This window comes from Stegostoma tigrinum, chromosome 1, assembly GCF_030684315.1.
Source record: "Stegostoma tigrinum isolate sSteTig4 chromosome 1, sSteTig4.hap1, whole genome shotgun sequence".
Taxonomy (NCBI): Eukaryota; Metazoa; Chordata; class Chondrichthyes; order Orectolobiformes; family Stegostomatidae; genus Stegostoma; species Stegostoma tigrinum.
Genome location: NC_081354.1, coordinates 52,657,859 through 52,679,655, shown reverse-complemented (window position 1 = coordinate 52,679,655; position 21,797 = coordinate 52,657,859). Strand labels below are relative to the sequence as shown.

Genomic DNA, 21,797 nt, shown 5'->3' with positions numbered 1-21,797 from the left:
GGGTTGGGAGCATTTTGATGTGAAATTTCTTAAGGTCTTAACAATAACCCATGCCACAATGCTTTTCAATGCAGTGATTAATGTTAGGATTTTGTTCTTAAAGGCAAATGACTATTAAATTTACCAGCATTGAGAGAGTGGAAGAATCTCTGGATGAATTAAGAGGATATTATCCAATGGATAAAGTTTTCTTCTGCAGTGAGAACAGTGACATTTCTAAATGACAGTGTCAATTATTCCATCTATTTATCTATGATCTATTTATTGAAAGACCAAACATCTGCTCACCTGCTTTAAACTTGGTAAAAAAAAATTGCTGAGCTCTTTAAATGAATTCAAAGGTTTTGCATTCAGATCCGGAGGTTCATACTTACATCAGTGCAACGGAATCTCATTGTGAATGCTTGGGTGAGTTCCAAACCTTATTAATAGGTTCAGCTAATCCAGGATTATTGATACAGTTACTCAATAGAATCACTTTACACATGATTGGCTGAGCTCCAACCCCTACTCATGGATTCAATTCAATTTGTTTGCTGCTGCAGTTTTATGACAGTTTAATAGGATAATAGTTTTTGAAAAATTTTACTTTTACAGTTTTATGAGTATTTGAAAGATTTTCCAATGGTATTATAGGCATGAAGATTACTGTACTTAGTACATACAGGGTGGATAGGCACAGGGAATTATGGGGACTTGAGGGCTGTGATTGGGGACAGTGAGAGTTAGGGGGGATAGTGGGAGGGTAGAATTTACTGAGTGTTTGGGACATCATACTCATGTTACAAAACTGGGCTAATGTCCCAGTGAACAGAGGCAGGCTTTCTTGAGGTTACTTCAACACCTGCCTGGGCTCCTTCTCTGCTTCAGAAGGTGACGGCCTTGACTCCAGCCTGCCCCCAACTCTGAGTGAAATTATGATGGACAGGCACAGGCACCTCAGAGAACATATCATCACTTAGGAATATGAACAGGCCTTTCAACCCATCAGGTATGCTCCCAAACCTGGTAAGGAGATGGCAAAATGACATTGGGAAATGGGTCTAATCTTACCTCAATGGCAAAAAGTGCCTCAAATATTAAATAGTGAACTGGGTTCAATATCAGAGTCCAGTATCTTTGGTTCAAGTATTTGTATCAGAATTTCTGATTATAACTCATATATAAGACATCAAATAATAAAGCTTTTGTACTGGCTATACTCTTGTAACATTAACATGTAACTTGCTTTTGATGAGATTTACCTGCAAGTACAGCAGGGTATATAACTGAAAAAAAAATCTTATTTTCTCTTTAGAAATTTTAGGCAAGACTTTTAGACTCAGTCTGTATTAGAACTGATGTAGGTGGGCTTTAAAAGGCAGGTAGGGATAAATTCCAGAATTTCAGTTCCATTTATATCACAATTTTAGAGAGACAAGACAAGTGAATGGATAATATTGCTGCACACAGCACTCCCAGCTTGCCAGTTCCTGTATTGAGTGTTATTTTCAGAGAGTCATGCAGCTTCTAATAATGCTCTGGTTCACAGTTGCTCAGAAGAATTGTAAACCATGAGGAAGCTGAAGTTGCAAATGATGCGATAAATAATTTTAAAGGTGCTTTCAAATGTTATAATTTAATGGTGTACAGCAATTTAAGTATGTTCTAAGTACAGTAATGTCTGATAAGACTTTGTTTCAAGAAATTAAGTGACCATTAAATTGACAAGTATTTTGAAAATGGAAAGGTTTTCCAAAGCATTATTGTACATTAGCCACTAGATAAAATATTCTTATAATTTGTACAGTGATGAGATTCAGATTTTACTGCTTCAATTGCATCATATACTTAAATCTTTTCATTGACAGGTCAGCAATCTGTTCAACATTTGAAGCAGTGTAACATATGGCAGGCTGTTCCATTACTTCAAATGTTTTAATGTATTCAGTTCTAGCGGCCTTGTTGGCAGACTTCCGCAACAGAATTTCATTATGGGTGCTTGCTTGAGCTCCAACACACTAATGATTTCAGTTCAGCAGGATCACTTACTTTTGTTGTCAATGGGATCAAAGGGACTGTGAACCTCATCCTCATTGAGAGTTTTAAGAGATCACAGAGGAATAAATGTTTTTGTAGACTGTTAATGGCCGTTTGATTATTTTGACAATTCAATGTCCACTTAATCAGATAGTATTCTTCCTCCCCAGTTGAGTTTTTTTTGGATCAATAATTTTATTAGCACATAGGAGGATTCCGTCCCCCCCACCCCAAGTAGAATTTGAATAAGTTTACTTTGACAGTTTCATGAATATCCTAAAGACTTCCCAATATTTCCATAGTGGATACTAGGCAAGTGAGTGTGGAGAATATGGTGGTGGGTGGGGAAAAGGCAAACAGGTTTGGAACTGAATGTGTGTGTTTTGGGTCCATATGCCAGTAGCTGAGGTACTGCTTCTAAACTACCCAGCTTGGCATCTGCCCATCTTGCCTGCTTCAAGAGGCAGCCTAATTTGGACGTGAACCTGCCACCCCAGGCTCAAATCAGCATCAACCGACATTGAAACTTACCTCCTGCCTGGCAATGTTAATAAATTGTCAGATTCAAGATTTCTGACTCAAAAGATAAAAATCCAAGTTCAGTTATTTTTTTCTTGCATAGAATACTTGCAAATATTTCAACACTTGCCAGACTTAGTACTTTATGTTTATTATCCCAGTAGAGGATACTTGAGTAAATACTTTCTTAGCAATGGTGAAATCAGGTTGGGTAAGACAAAACCTTGGCTGACTTTGAAGTTTATAGCTGAGTCATCCTGCTGCAGAGGTTAGAGCAATGTTGTTTATATGGTAATGGGCAGTACCTCAGCACAGCAGTATCTCGGCACGGAATTATTCGGATAAAGCAGAATGTTTTGCTCTCGAAATTTGTTAATTATAAATAGCAATGAAGTATATAATTATACCTCCTTTTGTACATTAGTCAAGAAATACTTGTCTTTGCACTGGCTATGTTTTCAGTTTGTGCCCCATATAGCTATTTATAAATTGGTGAGAGGACAAATATTATAACTTTAGTCAACAAAACCTGTGTGAAAAGAGTTATTTTCTCTTCCGGGGAGAGGTGAATGTCTACATGTAATTTCAACCTTTGTTTGCAGTGATGTCACTGCAACAGGAGCTGCTTTTTAGCTCTTTTTTAATGCACGTTTGACATTTGAGACAGGTTCTCTTTTTGGATTAGCAGGTATCAGATCATGATTCCTTTACAATTCTGATTGGTCTAGTGTATAGTGTAGTCAAATTGTTCTGGAAAACTACGACATGTCAGGTCAATGTTATGTTTTGGTAAAAGCAGCTCTTGAGAACACACATTTGATTCTTAGCACCCAAGAAGAATTGAGGAGTCTGAGCTACATGTTAAAAATGTACTCAAATTTAAACAAAATTAAACTTCAACTTTTCCTTGCAACATAAAAGCATAGTTTAAATTTTTAAAAATTCTTCAATGATTCAATGGAAAGATATTTTCTAATCCTTGACCTTGAATAGTGCTTCCCAAACCTTTTCAATGGCTGAAAATTACTGGGGCACCTGAACACAATAAGCTGTCCAAGCATAAGGGAGAAGAGGTGTCCGATTGGGGGTGATGGAAGTTGTTGTTGTTGTTGTTAAACAGTGACCATGGTGTATGGGTGGGTGGGGTCAGCTACAGAGTTACGACTTTCTCAACAATCACTTTGCACTAATAGGGCCTCAAAGAAATTTATCTCAGGAAGGGCCATTCAAGTCCCCAGCACATACATATCAAAAGATTACAGAGCTGGTCTCAGGCTTGTCCCCCTCGAGCTGCCTGAGAATTCCCAGCCCCAACTGTTCATCACACAATCTGCAATCTATGCTTTGGGTACACTGGTATAGCCTCAGTTACTTAATCCCACTCAGGGTGACAGTGGGGTGTAGTAATGGCTAAAACTAAAAAAAATTTCAAAATATTCTGCATTTCAAAATGTGTAGGCTTTGCTAGACATGCCCTAGATCAGATGAGAACTTAATAGCTTAAAATTTCTGAGTGTCTCCTGAAAAGGACATGTTTCCTTACTGATTCAGATTGCTCCATTTCAATTAAATGGCTGTCTCTCCTTCAGTGTTTGAAAGGTTAAACAGCACCTGCACTCGGAATAAAATCAAGGCTCCAGGCAAAAGAATCTGTTAATATACACAAGGTACTTGTTTACACTGTATTCCCTACGATTTGTGTATTTACCCACATACAGGATACGAAAGTGCTTTAAAAATGTACAAGGCATTGAGGTACATCATTCTTATGAGAAATCAGTACTTGCTCTCGGTCAGCTCCATTCTTGGGATAATAGCAGATAATTGATTGTTAATCGGTATAAAAAATTACATATGTCTAAAAACTACAGATGAAATTAGTAATCAATTTCTTTTATGGTCCTATGTTCCACTTTTAACACAAGGGTAAAGCAATTTATTTTAACAAAATTAACTGCTCAGCTAAAAATGAGAAAAATGTCACAAAAACATTAACTGTTTCGGTAACAGTGATCTCTAAATTATTACGTCTTTGCTGAATTGAGGAACATTGCTGTTTTGTGGAAAAAATAAATTATGCCAAGTAGGTAGAAGGTATTTCACATAAAATAATTCTTGACTAGAATTTACTTCAGACTACACATTGTAGAATTGGTTTGTATAAAAGAGTGCAAACTATATCACAACTTTTGGGAGCCTAATTTTAAAAAAAGACTTTGGAATTACATATTAGGCTTCATCATCCAAAAGATAGAAGAATAGTTGAATAGTATGCTTTAAAATGTGAGCCCTGAAATGGTGCAGGATCCCTTCCTCTCTCCAGTTGTAGCTCCTATGGGAAATTAGACAAATCCCCAAAGGAACAACAGCTGTTGCACACTACTTTTGAGGGATCTGCCAAAGTCCTGCTGGAATTATAGCAGACAGGTAGAATTCCCTTATCGCCCAGGCCCACCCCCACCTCCAACACTCATTGAATCTCAGGATCAAACCTAAAGCTGCAAGAGTTTAATGTTTTTTCTCCCCCACACGCGTTTCATTATTTATTGTTATGCCTCCATCCACTCCTCAGACTGCTTAATGTGACATTTGATAACTTAGACAGAGCAATGGTGTGGGTGCACTTTCCTCACACTTGTCCCAGCCTGCAGTCATGCAACAGTAAGCTTGATGGACAGTTCTTCCTTCCCTATTGAGCTACCTTATCTCCATAGAGCTATACATCCCAAATGCACCAGTCAGCTTGGAGTTCAATTTTAGGGACTTGTAGATGCAATCCATTTCCTCGGAACCAAATTCACTGCTTTGATAAATAAAGCTGAACAGTCTTCTTGTTATGCCACAGGGCAGGCACTTTCAGAATGAACCATTTTAATAAACTGTCATTACACATTCCCACCTATTTCCAGTCTGCTGAACCCATTACTCAAACAGTCTCTCCCACTAATTAGGATTCACAGAATCATTGAATAGGGATGGTGCACAGGTGGTTATTTGGTCCATCGTGTTTGCACTGGATCTCTGAGCATTTTGACCTTATGGCAATTGCCTGCCTTTTCCCAGTAACCCTGCGCGTCGTATCTAATTAAATAAACATCCAAAACCCCACTGAACGCTTCATTTGAACCTGCCTTCCCCCACATTTCCAGACAGTGAATTCCAGACCCAAACTATTCTCTGTGTGAAATATATATTTCCAGCTCATGTTTGCTTCTTTGAGCAAAAAGATTTGAAAACTCTGTCCACTGGTTCTCGATCCTTTATTAGAGCAAAACAAAGAGCAAACTTGATCCCAAGATTAGCTGGTCTATAAACTGAGGGCACACCAGGCTAACACTTAAAATATATTTAGTTTCTTCAAAGAAAAATTATACTCACAGCCATGAGGAAAAATGAACAATAAACTGTTAAGATGACCACTGTGAACAATCATTCTGCTTTCCTACTTCCTGTCCCAACACCCCAACGCTCTAACCTCCGTTATTACCCGAGCTCTATCTCGGACTAGATTAATTCCTTTCTTTGCCATTGTTATTCCCTCTGCAAACTACAGCTTGGCAACTTCTCTCTCATCTGTATTCTGAGCCCTTGCTATCTCTTTTCTGACTCAAACTTGTTTACTCCTGTTCTAACCCTGCAGCTATTGCAAGTTATAGAAGACAAGTAATTGGATACTGGAACAAGACTGCAGATTTTAGAATAGTGTTGTGTTTGTTTTAAGCTAGCCAAGGATTTACTGAGAAATACTGACGTAAAGTGAGAAAATAATTTCATGCAAGTACATTAATCTGCCATTGACAGATAATACAATACTGCCTGCCAGCTGAAATCATTGGAGAGGTCACATTTCATACATGGTTGGGGAAAAAAGTTTAAGAAAGCTTAATCTTCTTCCACATTTAAAGAATAACTTAATGAATTTGATTTAAAAGATTAGGTTACTTGTCTTTACTCTGTTATGTAACAAGGTTTTCCAAAACGTCCTTAAACTCCTCATTCCACTCCCTGATTGAATGAGAATAGGGTTATTTACAGTCCTGGAGATATACAGCACAGAAACAGACCCTTCACTCCAACTTGTCCATGCCAACCAGATACTCTAAATAAATCTAGTCCTATCTGCCAGCATTTAGCCAATATCCCTCTAAACCCTTCCTATTCATATACCCATCCAGGTGCCTTTTAAATGTTATAATTGTACCAGTCTCCACCACTTGCTTTGGCAGCTCATTCTGTACACGCGCCACTCTCGGCATGAAAAGGTTGTCCCTTAGATTTAAAATGGACCTTTCTCCTTACACCTTAAATCTGTGCCCTCTAGTTTTAGGCTCCTCCACCCCAGAGAAAATACATTGCCTATTTACTCTATCCATGCCCCTCATGGTTTTATAAGCCTCTACAGGTCACTCTACATGGGAGCAATGGCCTAGTAGCATTATTGCTGGGCTGTTAACTCAGAGACCAAGATAACGTGCTGGGTTCGAATCCTGCCACAGCAGACAGTGGAATTTGAATTCAATTTTTTTTAAAAATCTGGAATAAACAATCTAGTAATGATCCGGAATCCATTGTCAATTGTCAGGAAAAACCCATCTGGTTCACTAATGTCCTTTAGGGAAGGAAACTACTATCCTTACCTGGTCTGACCCACATATAACTCCAGGCCCACAGCAACATAGCTGACTCTGAACTGCCCTTTGGGAAAGGATGGGCAATAAATGCTGCCTAAAAGCGATGTCCTCATCCCATGAATGAATAACAAGGGAAGAAAAGGTCACTCCTCAGCCTCTGACACTCCAGGGAAAAATAGCTCCAGCCTATTCAGCCTTTCCTTATAGCTCAAACCCTCTGCTGTGGCAACATCCTTGTAAATCTTTTCTGAACCCTTCCGAGTTTCACTACATCCTTCCTATAGCACAAAGGCTAGAATTGCATGCAGTATTCCAGTAATGACCTAACCAATGTCCTGTACAGCCGCAACATGACCTCCCAACTCCTATACTCAAAGCACTGTCCAATAAAGGCAAGCATATCAAATGCCTTCTTCACTAACCTATGTACCTGTGACTCCACTTTCAAGGAACTGTAAGCCTGCACTGCAAAGTCTTTTTGTTCAGCAACACTCCCAGGACCTTACCATTCAGTGTATAATTTCTGCCCTGATATGCCCTTCCAAAATGCAACACATCACATTTATCTAAATTAAATATCATCTGTCACTCCTCAGCTCATTGGCCCTTCTGACTCAAGATCCCGTTGTACTCTGAGGTAGTGTTCTTCGATGGCCACTATAACTCCAATATTGAGATCATCTGCAAACCTACGAACCTCAGCTCCTATGGTCACATCCAAATCATTTGTATAAGTGACAAAAATTCTGTTGTGGGTCTGCAACATCTCAATTGAATTACCCTGATTTAGCATGGTACATGTCATACAATCCGATTATAGGGTCTCCTCAATGGGAAGGCAAGGCTTCATTTTCACAAAAGCTGTATTACATTTTGCAATAATTTTTATAGTAAATGGGGCTAGAGGATTGTGGTGTCGTAGTAATATCACTTGTGTAATATTTCAGAAATCAGATTAATGTTCTGTGACAGGGGTTTGAATCCCACCATGGCAGATGGTGAAATATTAATTCAATAAATATCTGGAATTGAAGTAACCATCATCAACTGTAACAAAAACCCATCTGATTGACTATAAAATCTGTCATCCCTAACTGGTCTGGCCTGTGTGGCTGACTCTTAAAAGCGCCCTCTAAATTGCCCTGCAAAACACTCAGTCATGCAGCAATGAGAGATGGGCAATAAGTGATAGGCTAGTCAACAATGCCCACAAATTACGGACTTTTTTTTACATAAGAAGAATTTCATGAAACTGAGCCAGAGTCTGCATCTATGCTGACACAAATCCATGAGGAAAAGGAGAGAGGTCTTCTTCCTGAAAGATGCAGAATGCAGCTACCTCATGTAACTGGAACATTTCTCTGTTCAGCACCATCTACTCCTATCGACAGATCTTCTCTTACCTGCTCCTCCCTTGATGTGCTGTCTACATTTTGGGCCTCAGCACCTCCAAGGTCATTAGATCTTTGAGAACCGTACTATGGTGAAAATAGCAAACCATCACAGTGATCGAAATTCTTATGGGAAGGCACACCTAGTAGAAGGCACTATATTATTCTTAGGAACTGCACCCTCTGAAACCTGACAACTTGTTCAATGCTTATTCTACTGAACAGGTAACATTGGTTGTCTCGTCCCTGTCTAGGGCTCTCTTACAGCGGTCAGAGCCATTTCATTATGGATCCCAGGACCAATTCACACGCTGTTTGTTAGAGCGAATAGGTGAGGAAGTGCATATTTGCAGAGGAGGTTGAGAGAGTCATGGCAGCAGCCAAGCATGAATACACACAAGGAGGAAGTTTCTGTGGTGATCACAGACCAGTTGAGGAAGTGTAAAGCCTTTCCCTATAAATGGCTCTCACTGGCCAGTTGCTTGGTGCCTTAGGAGCCACACGAGTGAACTTGATGAAGTAGCACAGCAGGAAAATCCAGGGATGACAGCATGACCCAATGTCCACTGCACCTGTAAGGCTATGTGAATTGTTAAATTAAAACGCTGTCCAGTTCTGGTGAAAGAAGGCATCGGTGACTAAGAATCATGTCGTGGTGTGCAGCCATTTTTGAGATGACACTCAGGTGTCCTTCAATGGGGTGAGGAGTTTAAGTTCAAGCCCAGAATGGCTTTATCTGACACTTGTAGGGAAAGGTGACTAGTGTTGCAAGGTACGAGGTCTTCAGAGACAGGGACTAAGATGTTTGCAAAAATCTGCCTGAAGAGTCTTATTTTGTGTCTTGTCAGAACGACACACGGATTAACAAATTGCGTACGGTAACTTGCACCTCCTGATTTTACTTCACTGTGAAGTTGGGAGTCCTATCAATCAGGTTCCGAACTCTTCACAACTGACCAAGGCAGGAAACCAAATCAGTGAAAATGTACTCAAATGTCATCAAATCAAATGCTGGCAGCTTCAGGAAATTCTGTGCTGCCAAGGTCATATTATTGAAGATTGTAGCTGGCAAATCATAATGCTGATATGTTAGCTTTACCAAATGCCATTGAAATGACAAAATGTTATTACTATTTTATTAACTTCAGCATTTTCTCATAATCTTGAACGGCCATGGACTGCTTTCCTTCATTTAAGAAGCAATTCGTTTCTAGAATATTAAAAATGAACTATTTTAACCTACTTCAAATTTGTTTTACAAACTTCAACTTCTGGTCCACCTATCTTTTAAAAATGTTTTAAAACAGAGATATAGAAAGTACTTTCAGCATTTTGGGGGAAAATGAATTGTAAATATACATAAAATTAGTCCTCACTTTGAGATGCTGTTGTGCTCCTAAAAAGGGGGATTTTAAATTAGACAACTTTTAAGTGTTACTTTTTTGCATTAGAACCTATATAAAAGCCATGGTTAAGTACTATAAGACATTTTTCAGCATTAAAGCATTGCACCCTGTAAACTGAAATACTGTACATTACTAAATTCCAATACTGAAAAATAAGGTAACTTTTAAAGTAAAACAAATCTAAAAATATAAAAGAGGTGGTAATGCACTACGTACTTACCTCTCATTGCTTCTGCTGCTTGTCGCCTATTCTGCTTGAAGATCCTCCCATTCCCTTCCCCTCCTGTCATTGTGGACCATCCTCTTGCCAAACTGCCCACTCTCCACCTGCCTTTCCCAACTCCCATATCCCTTTCCCAAATTATTTCTATGAGCATGTGCTCTGGAATGGCAGGAACAGTAGGCTCAATCTGCAGAAGATAAACTGCAAATGGGGCAGTTAGCAGTTAGCGTGAGGGTCAAGGAGGGGCAGAAGCCACTCCGAAATGACATTGTTTAGGTGATGTGGCCTCATGTCAGACTTGGCATGAGTTACTTTAAAACAACACTGATGCTCTATTAACTGGTCAATGTTAAAAATGAGCAATTTAGAATGGGGAATTACTGTGATCAATTCTACTTACAGCTTTTTAATTGTAAGTTGTTCAGAACACATTTCTATTTGTAATTTATAAAAACCTCTCAAAACCTCCTTAGGCCTCTTTAAATGAATATATTACATAGACAATGGCAGTAATTTCAACAGAGGCAAGTATGGCTGATAGAAGGGCACCTTGCCTGATTTTGTCCCTGCTTCCCCACGCTTTCTTCAGGAATCAGTTGTCTACATATCAGGATGAATTTTTTAGAAATTGGCTGAGCATGAACTTTGGTGATTTTCCTGGAGAGTTTTGTCTCCATGATCTTTCTCACTCTCTCTCCAAAACAACAAAACATTACCGATGCACCACTCTATGGCTCTGCGCTCATTCTATCTTCACTCTAACTGGAGGCAGACGTACTCACCATTGCCAGAACTACCTGGGATTCTCAACACTGGCACTATTCCTAAGGCTGAGCTGTACACCTGGTCGAAGCTATGCCAGCCAAATGACTGAAACCTCATTGCACATACAATCACAAACGTGTAAATTCATTGCTAATTAGGAACAAACCTACACAGGTTACTCATCCTTGGCCTCATCCCAAAGGAGAACCCTATCGTGGGGATGCTATTGTCCCCAAATTGCCGGGTATAGCTTACAGCTGAATCACGCCATCCATCATACAGTCAATGCCAGGGTGGTTTGGGTCTATCAATAATCAGGTGTGTGGGTTGTAGGGGGATGGGTCTGGGTGGGATGCTTCAAAGGGGCGGTGTGGACTTGTTGGGCCGAAGGGCCTGTTTCCACACTGTAGGGAATCTAGTCTAATCTTACTACCTTCTCTGTATCCTGCATGCTAGCTCCAATTCTCAAAAAAGACTTGATTGACTGCCTTAAACTACCGAAGCCCCCAGACTGATAGCAGGTGCTGCCCTTGACATACTGTGCTGGGACCCTCTCACTGAAGGTTGTCTCCCTTGTCCTGACCGAGAACTATTCCCTGTAGAATTTGAGGCATGGATAAAACCAGACAAAGCTCCCTTCTCTCAGCTACATTGGTTTTATTGAAATTACTGCCAAGGTCCATGTAGTGTGTTTGTCACGTACACTGCTGAAACATAGTGCAGCTGTGAGATTGACGTCACAGTTTCCTACAGCCATATGTCCACCCCATTGACTGATGACCACTGACAACCATGAAAGATGCCTAGCTTTGTGTCTACACTAAACAGCAAGGCAAGGAGGAAGGACTGTGAGCTGTTAAGTTCTGGCTGATGCAACATAAAATAAAAGGGTCAAAAAAGGCAGGGACGCTGTCAGCAGGCACAAAGTCAGTGAGGGCTAAGAGAATGCATGAAGAGTCCTGAGATATAGTCCATTCCAATTTATGAGTTGGATGTCTGTGTCGGAGTACAAAGTATCCCGGCAGCAGCATTTCAATGTGCAGAGCTAGTATGCTGCATTGTAAGTGGGCTGGAGATGGTGCCAAAATGTTGCAGTGAGGCTGTCCATTGTCAATTTCTGTGAATGGGGTTGTAGGCAGTTGATGCTCATGGAGCAAGTCCCGAGATGTTGGTGACTGCTGTCCAAGGTGGAGGCTCAGAGGAGCAAGCAGAGACCTAGATACACTAAACTTTCATGTCAGGAATTGTCACCGTCCAACTGTCTCCAGGGAGGGCAAGTATAGGAACAGCATATCAATAAAGTGAGATGAGGTAAAATAATGGAATGTTAAAGCACGCAGATGGATGCAAACATTTCTCTCACCACACATATGGCAAGATCCTTGTCTTGCCATTCAAAAGATGGCTGGACAATTAGACATTTTTCTCTTGACATCGAGAATCCAACTTCTGCTGATCTCATGCTATTTTCCAAATTAAATCGCCAGTGCTCACATTGCCCCAGGGGTGGGGAGAATTCCAACTTTCTCATAGATGATTCTTCTTAGTCTAACTCTGAAGGGGGAGGGTCAGTTTTGAGGATCTGGAGTGGATACTCACTACATCACACAAAGGAGATCTGGGACCATGAGTCTGGAGTTGGGGCGGGGTGGTTATCAGTAGATCACAGAAGAATAGGCAAGGATTGTGGGTTTCAGACAGGAACGGGGATGATGGATTGGTGAAAAGATCCCACAGTTGACAGGATTATTCAGGTGCTGCAAGAATTCCTCTTCCTTCAGACTCACAAGTAATGCTCAAAAAGGCATTTATACTTTACAATCAGCAGCCTCTGCCTCCTGTTAGCTTTTGGGTCTTTGAAATGCTGGGACACCTGGTCCACAGCCATTAAATTTTAAATCTCAGGCTCCAAAAATACACCGTGGGAGCTTTGTGAAGTATCTTACCAAGACAAAAACAGACACATCAAAAAGACAGCTGTAAAAATTACAGCGCACTCAGGTAACAAGTTGGGTAGCTGGTGAGTAATTTTTAGAATTTAACCTCCCCAACACAATAAAGTTTTTATTATTTCCTAAATGTCAGCTGGGTGCTATATCATGTTCGATTTCTATTGAAAATTTGACTCCTACTAAAGTTGCTTTTTCTCCCCCCAATTGTGTACTTCTGCCTCACTCCTCAGTTCCATGTCATGTTCTCAATTATCTCTGGAGTCTTATAACTAACTTATTCTTTATTTTAAACACCATGCTCTGTTCCCAAACCGGCAGATTAGCTAATGCAGTCTCCTGCACTGTCCATTATTCAGCACCATGCACTCAGACATCTATAGCACAAAATGAGGCCATTCAGCCCATGGTGTATACGAAGAAGGACTTGACTATAATAATCCCATTTACCAGCTCTCCACCCAAAGCACTGGAGGTCATGATAACGCAAACAAATATTTAAATACTGCTGAGATGTGAAGTGTTTCTGACTCAACCATCCTTTCAGGCGATGAGAACCACACTTCCTCCAAACTCAGTAAATAAAGACTTCCTCAACTGTCCTCTTAGTGAGTTTTTCTTTCCTTAAATTTACAACGATCTGATTACTGACCCCTTTATTAGTAGAGAAAGTGTCTTCCTAGCTGGTCTATATATGCCCCTGTTAATCATGTATACCTACATCAGGTCCTTTCCAAGCTTTCCTCATAGTACAAACCCTCCAGCTCAGATAGCCAGCTAGTAAATTTTCGGTGTACCCTCTTTAGTGCAATTGTATCCATCTCATTGTGTAGCATCCAGAATGGCATGCAGTACTCCAGTTGCGGTCTAATTCGCATTTTATTCTGTCTGGCATAATGTCTCTGCTCTTGTATTCTTTGCCTCAGCTAATAAAGACAGTATCCTATGAGCCTTCTTAATCACCTTATCTACCTGCACTGCAACCTTCAGGAAATCTGTGGACGTGCAAACCAAGGTTCCTTTGAAGTTCAGTATTTTTCAGGGACCTGCCTAGTATACTGGAATCTCTTGCCTTGTTGTTAGCCTTTTCCAAGTAGGCTTTCTTGTGTTGAACTTCATTTGCCACTGCTCTGCCCAGCTGAGCAGTCCACTGATATGGTCCTGCAGTTTAAGGCTATCCTCTTCACTACTTATCACCCTAGCAATTTTTGTGTTAACCACAAACTTCTTGAGCATCCCCCCTGCATTTAAGTCCAAATCATTGATGTACAGCATCAAGCCCTGCACAGTCCCACTGGCAACAGTTTCAATCGCAGAAATATTCCTCTACCATCACCCTCTGATTTCTTCATCTCAGACAATTTTGGATTCAATGTGCTACTTTGCCTCGGATCCCACGGGCTCTCATGTTCTTGACAATTCGGCCATGAGGATCCAAGTTCATGCAGACCACTCAAATGCATTACCCTTAACAACTCTCCTAGCCAGCTTGGTCAAATTTGTCAGACACAATCCTTCCCTTGAACAAATCCCTGTCTATCCCTGATTAATCCACATCCCTCCAAGTACAGTTATATTCTTCCTAATAACTTCTTTCTAATACCTTCCGCACCACTGTGTTAAAGGGGTTAGATTGCCCTGAATCACTGACTAAGATCTCTAACAGGGTTACTTAATTGTAGCTCATTCTTTTATCTGAACCTCCATCACCCTCATTTGACACCTTTATTTTTCCCTCCTCCCCTATGCGGAATAAACCATCCACCATTAGGTCAAATCTTGGCAACACTGGGGCGAAGAAAGACAGCAAAGTGAGGATGAGTGTTTCTCATGCCAAGAGAGGAGAAGTATTTAAATAGTATGTGGAAACCGAAATATGTCATCAAGAGATTTGATGTGAAAATAATAGCGGACTCAGCTTTCAAAAACTCGACAGAAATGTATTGATAATATTATTACGTAAGTGACAAACTACATTCTGAACTGAGACACATAACTGAACATCTGATCAATAGGGTATAGGATAATGTGTTGAGCTTTCTGTAAACCTTAAAACAAGCACAGAATGATCACTAGATAGCAATGGTGATGATGAGATATCCTCATGTATATGAACCAATGGAATAACAGAGAATATTTATAGCTGAAGGCAAATAATTTTGAGAGATCAGTCAGATATAACCATAACACACTAAAGCCACACTCTCCTGGAAACGATTGCAAGGGGTGAAAGAAGAGGTTGTAAGACAGAGGAGCAGTTTAGAATGCATGCCAGATGCAAATTATTCTTGGCTGAGTGTATGATGAAGATTTTAAGGCTCAGATTTAAGAAATATTAGCATAAATCTTTCGGATGCAAAGCCAGATGACTTAGCAGAGAACAGTTCATCTCTAAATTAAGAAAGTGGAGGCACGGATTAACAAAGAAATTGAATGAGCTGTGCAACATCTTAATAAATCCACAGAAAATGAAGCTCCAATTGTGAATCTGATGGAAACAGAACTAATTTCTAAACACATGAAGACTACAATGGAAATGCACTTTCCTGATCAGATAGTCATACTGCATTCCCATCACCTCTTCACCTACTACAGTCTACCAGTCACTAAGGCATGCTTTCACCGATCAGACATGATGGAAACCATAAGAAAAGTGTTTGTTTGAAATATAATTGCATTGTTGCTGGCATAGTGAATGAATGTGATAAAGCACTTATGTGATTGTTATGACAGAGATTTTCTTTATAGCCTAGTGTCTGCTGTATCAGAATGCAAATCTTTCTGGCCTGATCTACCAACACAAGGTTATTATTCAGAAAAGAAACAATAGTGTATTCCAGTATAGGGAGGTTAGGGATCTCCATTTGGGCATCACCTTTCTGGGATTGTTAGTTAAATATAGACATTCTGATAGATAAAATTAAACTTATGAAGGCAGGTATCATCAAATGGTAGCTGAATCACCCAGTCCATTCAGACACACTTTTGCAATAGATGCTTTTAGAATAACTTCGACAAAGCTTTATTTGGAGAATGGCGTGGTGGGGACTAAAACAGAGTAAATGTATTTAAGATGAATTATAATAGCACAGCTGGTCTGTCAGCATCTGAGAACAAAAATCCATGCTTCACTTTTGATAAACAGCCTTCTTGTGAAACATTCATCTGAGAACCTGAGTGGTTTGTTGAATATTCAAGATTTTCCAATTTTCATTCCATAATACTAGTTATAATACTAGGAATTGCAATTTATTTTAGACAGAGGTCCACATTTCAATAGAAGTGGGTGATTTTTTTTTTAATGACCATTTAAACTGCATTTTTAGACATTCCAGTGTGCTACTCATTTTATTTTTGGCAAATCCTTCACTGAAATTTAATTTTCATTCAAGCATGTTCAAAAGCAATCAAGAAAATGCAACATCAGGACTTTCCAAAGTGCTTTACAGCCAGTGTTGAACACAGAAGTACAGCCACTGTTGTTCTACAGAAAATACAACATCGAGTTTGTGCAAACATGGTCCAAGTAACAGCATTGTTGTAATGACTGATTAACTGGTTTTAGAACTAAAGCAAATGCAGCAGATGATCTCATCTGGTCTCAAAGTTCTGAGGCTACTGATAGAAGGATGCCAATTCCAATCTCAGATGATGGTCAGGGGGATAAATATGGGTGCGTGCATCTTTGCAATTGGGACTTGAGATCGGCTATACCCACCTAGTTGGAACTTTGGTTGAGAGTCTCAGCTGCAAGATGGAACCTTCAATAGAGCAGAACTGTCCAGGATAGTGCACAGAAGTGCCAGTTTAGATAATATACTGTAATCCTTTTAATAGGATTTCAGCCCACAACCTTCTAAATGAGGTAAGATCATTACCATAGAGTTGTGGCTGGCAATCGATACATTTTGGAAATAACCCAGAAACTGCAATAAATTGTAAAACAAACAAAATTCAAATTCTGATTTTACCTCTTGGTTGTTGCTTTTGAATAGAGACCTTGAATTCTTGTTTGTCGTGCTAAATTTAGATTTGACTTCATCCTGCTGTCCAAACAGCTCTTCAATAGTACTGGTATCAATCCTGTAGGAGTGCTCTCTAGCACTAATAGTCCAGATATTGGTTTTTCCACGGATGTGCTCCTCAGGGATGGTTTTCCAGAAGAAACTGCGAATCCGTTTTTTATGACCACGATGGGAACCTGGTGGAGGAGGGGGTGGAGGAGGTGGTGGGAGCCCTGGTGGTGGTGGTGGCGGCGGCGGCAGTGGAGGTGGTGGTGGTCCTGCAAGTGGAGGAGATGATGGTGGCAGTCCAGGTAATAAATCAGGGACTGATGGAGAATTTGCATTCTCTTTGTCATTTACAAATGACAGGCAACTCATCACTTGCATTGTAATTCCAAGAAAGGATAGGTAACTTGGCTATATTTCCCCTCCCTTTGTAAGGTCTTTAAATGGGTGGGGCTAATTTATAACCATTGTTTCAACATCTGCTGATAGACTCCATTCAGTCACAGGATTTTCTGGACATGATGCACAGAAGCGTTGAACGTCCCAGAAGACTCATATTTTATCATGGTTGATCTAGTTTTGTGCCAGAGTCTGTGTGTAGATTGAACAAAAACAAATAATAAATTAATGGAATAATCAATCAGGCACGCTTCTCATGCAAAAAGTGAACCCATTGACCTCTCTTAATTCCCACTAAAGAGACGCTTTGCTTCCCAAAATGTTTATTGCTTCTCTTTTAAGATTGAAATCTAAATTTACAATATAATTTATACATTTCTGACAGGTCATTCCCAAATGAAAACATCACTCCAAAGTGACCAAAATCAAAAATGTGGCCACAAATTATTCCTAATGTTTCCGTTATTCTGCTCGTGGAGATGACTCACGTAAGTAAAGTGCCATAGATGCTAGAAGCACGCACCTTGTTGCCTTATGGCTTTTCTTTTTATAGGGACCTGTAACAGAGAATACAAATAGGGCATTCATTTTGGAATCATTCTAACTGAATGCAATTTCATGTGTGCAACTACTTTACATACACAAGCAGGTTTAATTAAACGTACACAGAAACACAAACCAGCAAATTCACCAATTTACTGACAAGGGACACAAATACCAACTGCAACACTCCTCCCATCATCGCTATTCAAGTTGAAAGCGTAGATCAGCAGTCAAATTTGTTACTTTCCGTTGCATCCCGCTTAGTTGTACCAGGTGGTGAAATACTATCTTGAAATCCATTATGGAGGATTTTTTCTATGCATTTTCTTTGTAATCCATGACAGTATTTGTTTGTTTAATATTGGCTCAAACATTGTACATTCTCAAAGCAAAAAGAAAAATTGCTGGAAATACTCAGTAGGTTATGGCACCATTTGTGGACTGAGAAAGAGATCTAACATTTCAAATCAATTACCTTTAATCAGAAACGGTAATAGGTTTTGAGCAAAATGAGTGGGGCAATGGCAAATGTAATGTCCATAATAGGATGAAAGATGGGAAGAATTGAATGATAGGTTTACAGGGACATTAGGAATGGGGGTGTGGGACAAAGAAACAAAAATGATATATGGTCCCTATCTATCTCTGCCTTTTTATAGGATACGTGGAAAATTCATGTTGAAGTGTTGCGACCAGGCTAGAAATGTCAGGAGGAGAGCAAGGAGAAGAGTTAAAATGACAAGCCAGAGAAATATTAAGGTCATGTTTGCTAACTAAATGAAGGTGTTCTGTAAAGCCGTCACTCAATCTGCCTTTAGTCTTCCTAATGTAAAGGAGAATATGTTATGGACAGTGAACATAATATGGTAAATTGAAAGAAGCACAAGTATATTGTAGCTTCTCCTGGGAGGTGTGTTTTTGGCCTTGGATGGTGAAGAGGGTTGAGGGGGCAAGTGTTACATCTTCTGCTTTTTCAGGGAAAGGTTCCATAGAAGAGGATGAGATATTGGAGGTGAACTGCGATATCAGAGGCATGATCACATGGGAATGCTTAAAAGGAAAGGTGAAGATGAGAATGGCAATGACACCACACTGGGAACAGTGGAAAAGTGTTGGTTGCATATCTGAACGTGGAGGCTAATGGGGTAGGAGGTGAGGACAAAGAGAAACTGAGCGTGTTTCCAAGAGAGAGGACGGTCAAACCTTTTGGTTACCAAATACTGAAGTCTTGTGGTGAGGTAATTCGTTGCCACCAATGCTCCTTTCTACGCTGAGTCGAGAGGCCTGTATTAATTACTTGAGACAGAGGATAGGCCACCACACCATCTTAACGAAGAGAGGTACTAGCCTTACATATAAGATGTGATATATTGCACAATATTATAATAATATATTAAAAGATAGAATGATCAGGTATAATTGTAACATCCGGCTCCATCAGTTAGCAAAACTAACTGTTTCTCTAACTGTGTGGTATTATCAGGTTGGGTGGAGCTAATGCAACTTTAACATTTATTCTTTCAGAACTATTGCACTTTACAACATCTTCCCCAAACAGATTTTTGAAATGATGTATATAACTACTTTTACATTTTCACCAACTACTCCATCTCCTCCCCAAGTCTCTAGGCCACCTACAATAGTGAATCCAGAGATTACGGAATTCTCCCACAACACAATGCCTTCTGACTTGGAAGTCCGGTAAATCTCGCGAATTTATCAGCCTCAATTCTGGTCCTCTGTAAATCATTTCTCTATTGGAGGATCTGTTATCTCTAGTTGTCCTTTACGTAGGATATTGTGGTGTTGAACCTGGAAGTGGTTGATTCTCAAATATCTTCTGGGCAGTTAGGGAGGGGCAACAAATGCTGTCATATTCAATGATGCCCAAAGCCCCTCTCTGATATTAAATTGTTATGGGATCATTACATCTCTTTTTAATGCTTCTTAACGTATTTATTTACTCTTATTCAATTAAAGCTGTTTTAAATAGTATCTTGGAGTCATAGAGATGTTCAGCACAGAAACAGAGCCTTCAGTTCAATTTATCCATGCTGACCAAATATCCTATATAAATCTAGTCCCATTTGCTAGCATTTGGCCCACATCTCTCTAAACACTTTCTATTCATATACCCATCCAGATGCCTTTTAACTGTTGTAATTGTACCATTCTACACCTCTTCCTCTTGCAGCTCATTCCATACATGCACCACACTCTGCATGAGAAAAGTGCCCCTTAGGTCCCTTTTATATCTTTCCCCTCTCACCTTAAAGCTATGCCCTCTGGTTTTGGACTCCCCCACCCCAGTGAAAACACCTTTCCTATTTACCCTACCCATGCCCTTCATGGTTTTATCAACTTCTATAAGGTCACTCCTCAGCCTCCAATGTTGCAGAGAAAATAACCCCAGCCTATTCAGCCTCTCCCTATTGCTCACACCCTCCAACCCTGGAAACATACTCATAAATCTCTTCTGAACCTCTTCTAGTTCCACAACATTGTTTCTATAGGAGGGAGGCCAGAATTGCACGCAATATTCCAAAAGCGACCGAACCAATGTCCTGTACTGCCGCAATATGACTGCCCAACTCCTATACTCAATGCACTGACCAAAGTCAAGCATACTCAACATCTTCATAACTATCCTATGTACCTGCAACTCCACTTTCAAGGAACTGTAAACCTGCACTCCAAGGTCTCTTTACTCAGCAACACTCCCCAGGACCTTAACATTAAGTGTTTAAGTCCTGCTCTGACCAGTCTTTGCAAAATGCAGCACCTCACATTTATCCAAATTAAACTCCATCTGCTACTCCTTGCCCCATTGTCCCATCTGATCAAGATACCATTGTACTCTGAGGTAACCTACTTCTCGGTCATAGAATCAAATAGCACAGAAAGAGATCCTTTGGTCCAACTAGTCCATGCTGAACATAATCCCAAACTAAACTAGTCCCACCTGCTTGCTCCTGGCCCTCATCCCTCCAAACCTATCCTATTCATATATCATCCAAATGTCTTTTAAATGCTGTAATTGTACCCGCATCCACCACTTCCTCAGGAAGTTCATTCCACATGTGAACCATCCTCTGTGTAAAAGATTTGCCTCTTACATGTCTTTTAACGTGAGAGAAAAGAGATTTAAAATTGTCCCCCCCTTAATCTCGAAACCCTCCATTTTAGGGAAAGGACAACTACCAATCAACTCAATCTATACCTATCATTATATTATAAACTTCTATCAGGTCCCTCTTGACCTCGTTTGATGCCAATGAGAAAAGTCCCAGCCTATCCTTATAACTCAAACCTTCCACAACCAGCAACATCCTGGTAAGTCTCTTCTGAACTCTCTCTAGCTTGATGGGTGAGCAGGACTAGACACAGTATTCCAGAAGAGGCCTCACACATGTCCTGTACAACCACAACATAAATGTCCCAATTCCTATACTCAAAAGAACTGAGAAATGAAGGCAAGCATGCCAAACACCTTTTTAACCATCCTATCTATATGTGATACAAACTTTAAAGAATTATGTACCTGCACACCTACATCCCTCTGTTCTACAATACTACCCAAGGCCCTACCATTAACTGTATCAGCCCTACCCTTGTTCGTTGTACCAAAATGTAATACCTTGCATTTATCCAGATTGATCGCCATCTGCCATTTTTCAGCCCATTGACCCATTTCATCCAGATTGTTTTGTAATCTCAGAACATCTTCACCGTCTGCAATGCCACCAATTTTTGGGTCATCCGCATACTTACTAACCATACCTTCTATATTCTCATCCAAACCACTTATACAAATGACAAACAAAACAGGACCCAGAACTGATCCCTGTGGAACACTATTGGTCACAAGCCTCCAGTCTGAAAAGCAACCATCCACTGGTTTGAGAGAGACAAAGTCACGCTGACTATCCTTGATAAATTCTT

The 21,797-nt window shown here is 40.0% G+C and overlaps 1 protein-coding gene across 10 annotated transcripts in view; it reads right to left on the bottom strand.

Moving 5' to 3' along the window:
• Positions 1-21,797, bottom strand: part of fhdc1 (FH2 domain containing 1) — a 106,678-nt gene that overhangs the window by 62,813 nt on the left and 22,068 nt on the right. For 6 of the 10 annotated variants that reach the window (XM_059645365.1, XM_048541238.2, XM_048541271.2 and 3 more), the window contains 2 exons: positions 17,836-17,869; positions 16,875-17,504 (listed from right to left, as the gene is read on the bottom strand). In XM_059645365.1, coding sequence (XP_059501348.1) covers positions 16,875-17,294 — 420 coding nt within the window. In that variant the 5' untranslated portion in view covers positions 17,295-17,504; positions 17,836-17,869. Of the gene's footprint in view, positions 1-5,916; positions 5,983-16,874; positions 17,505-17,800; positions 17,870-21,797 lie in introns of those variants that run through there. The other 4 variants (XM_048541256.2, XM_059645372.1, XM_059645369.1 and 1 more) reach the window with 3 other exon arrangements.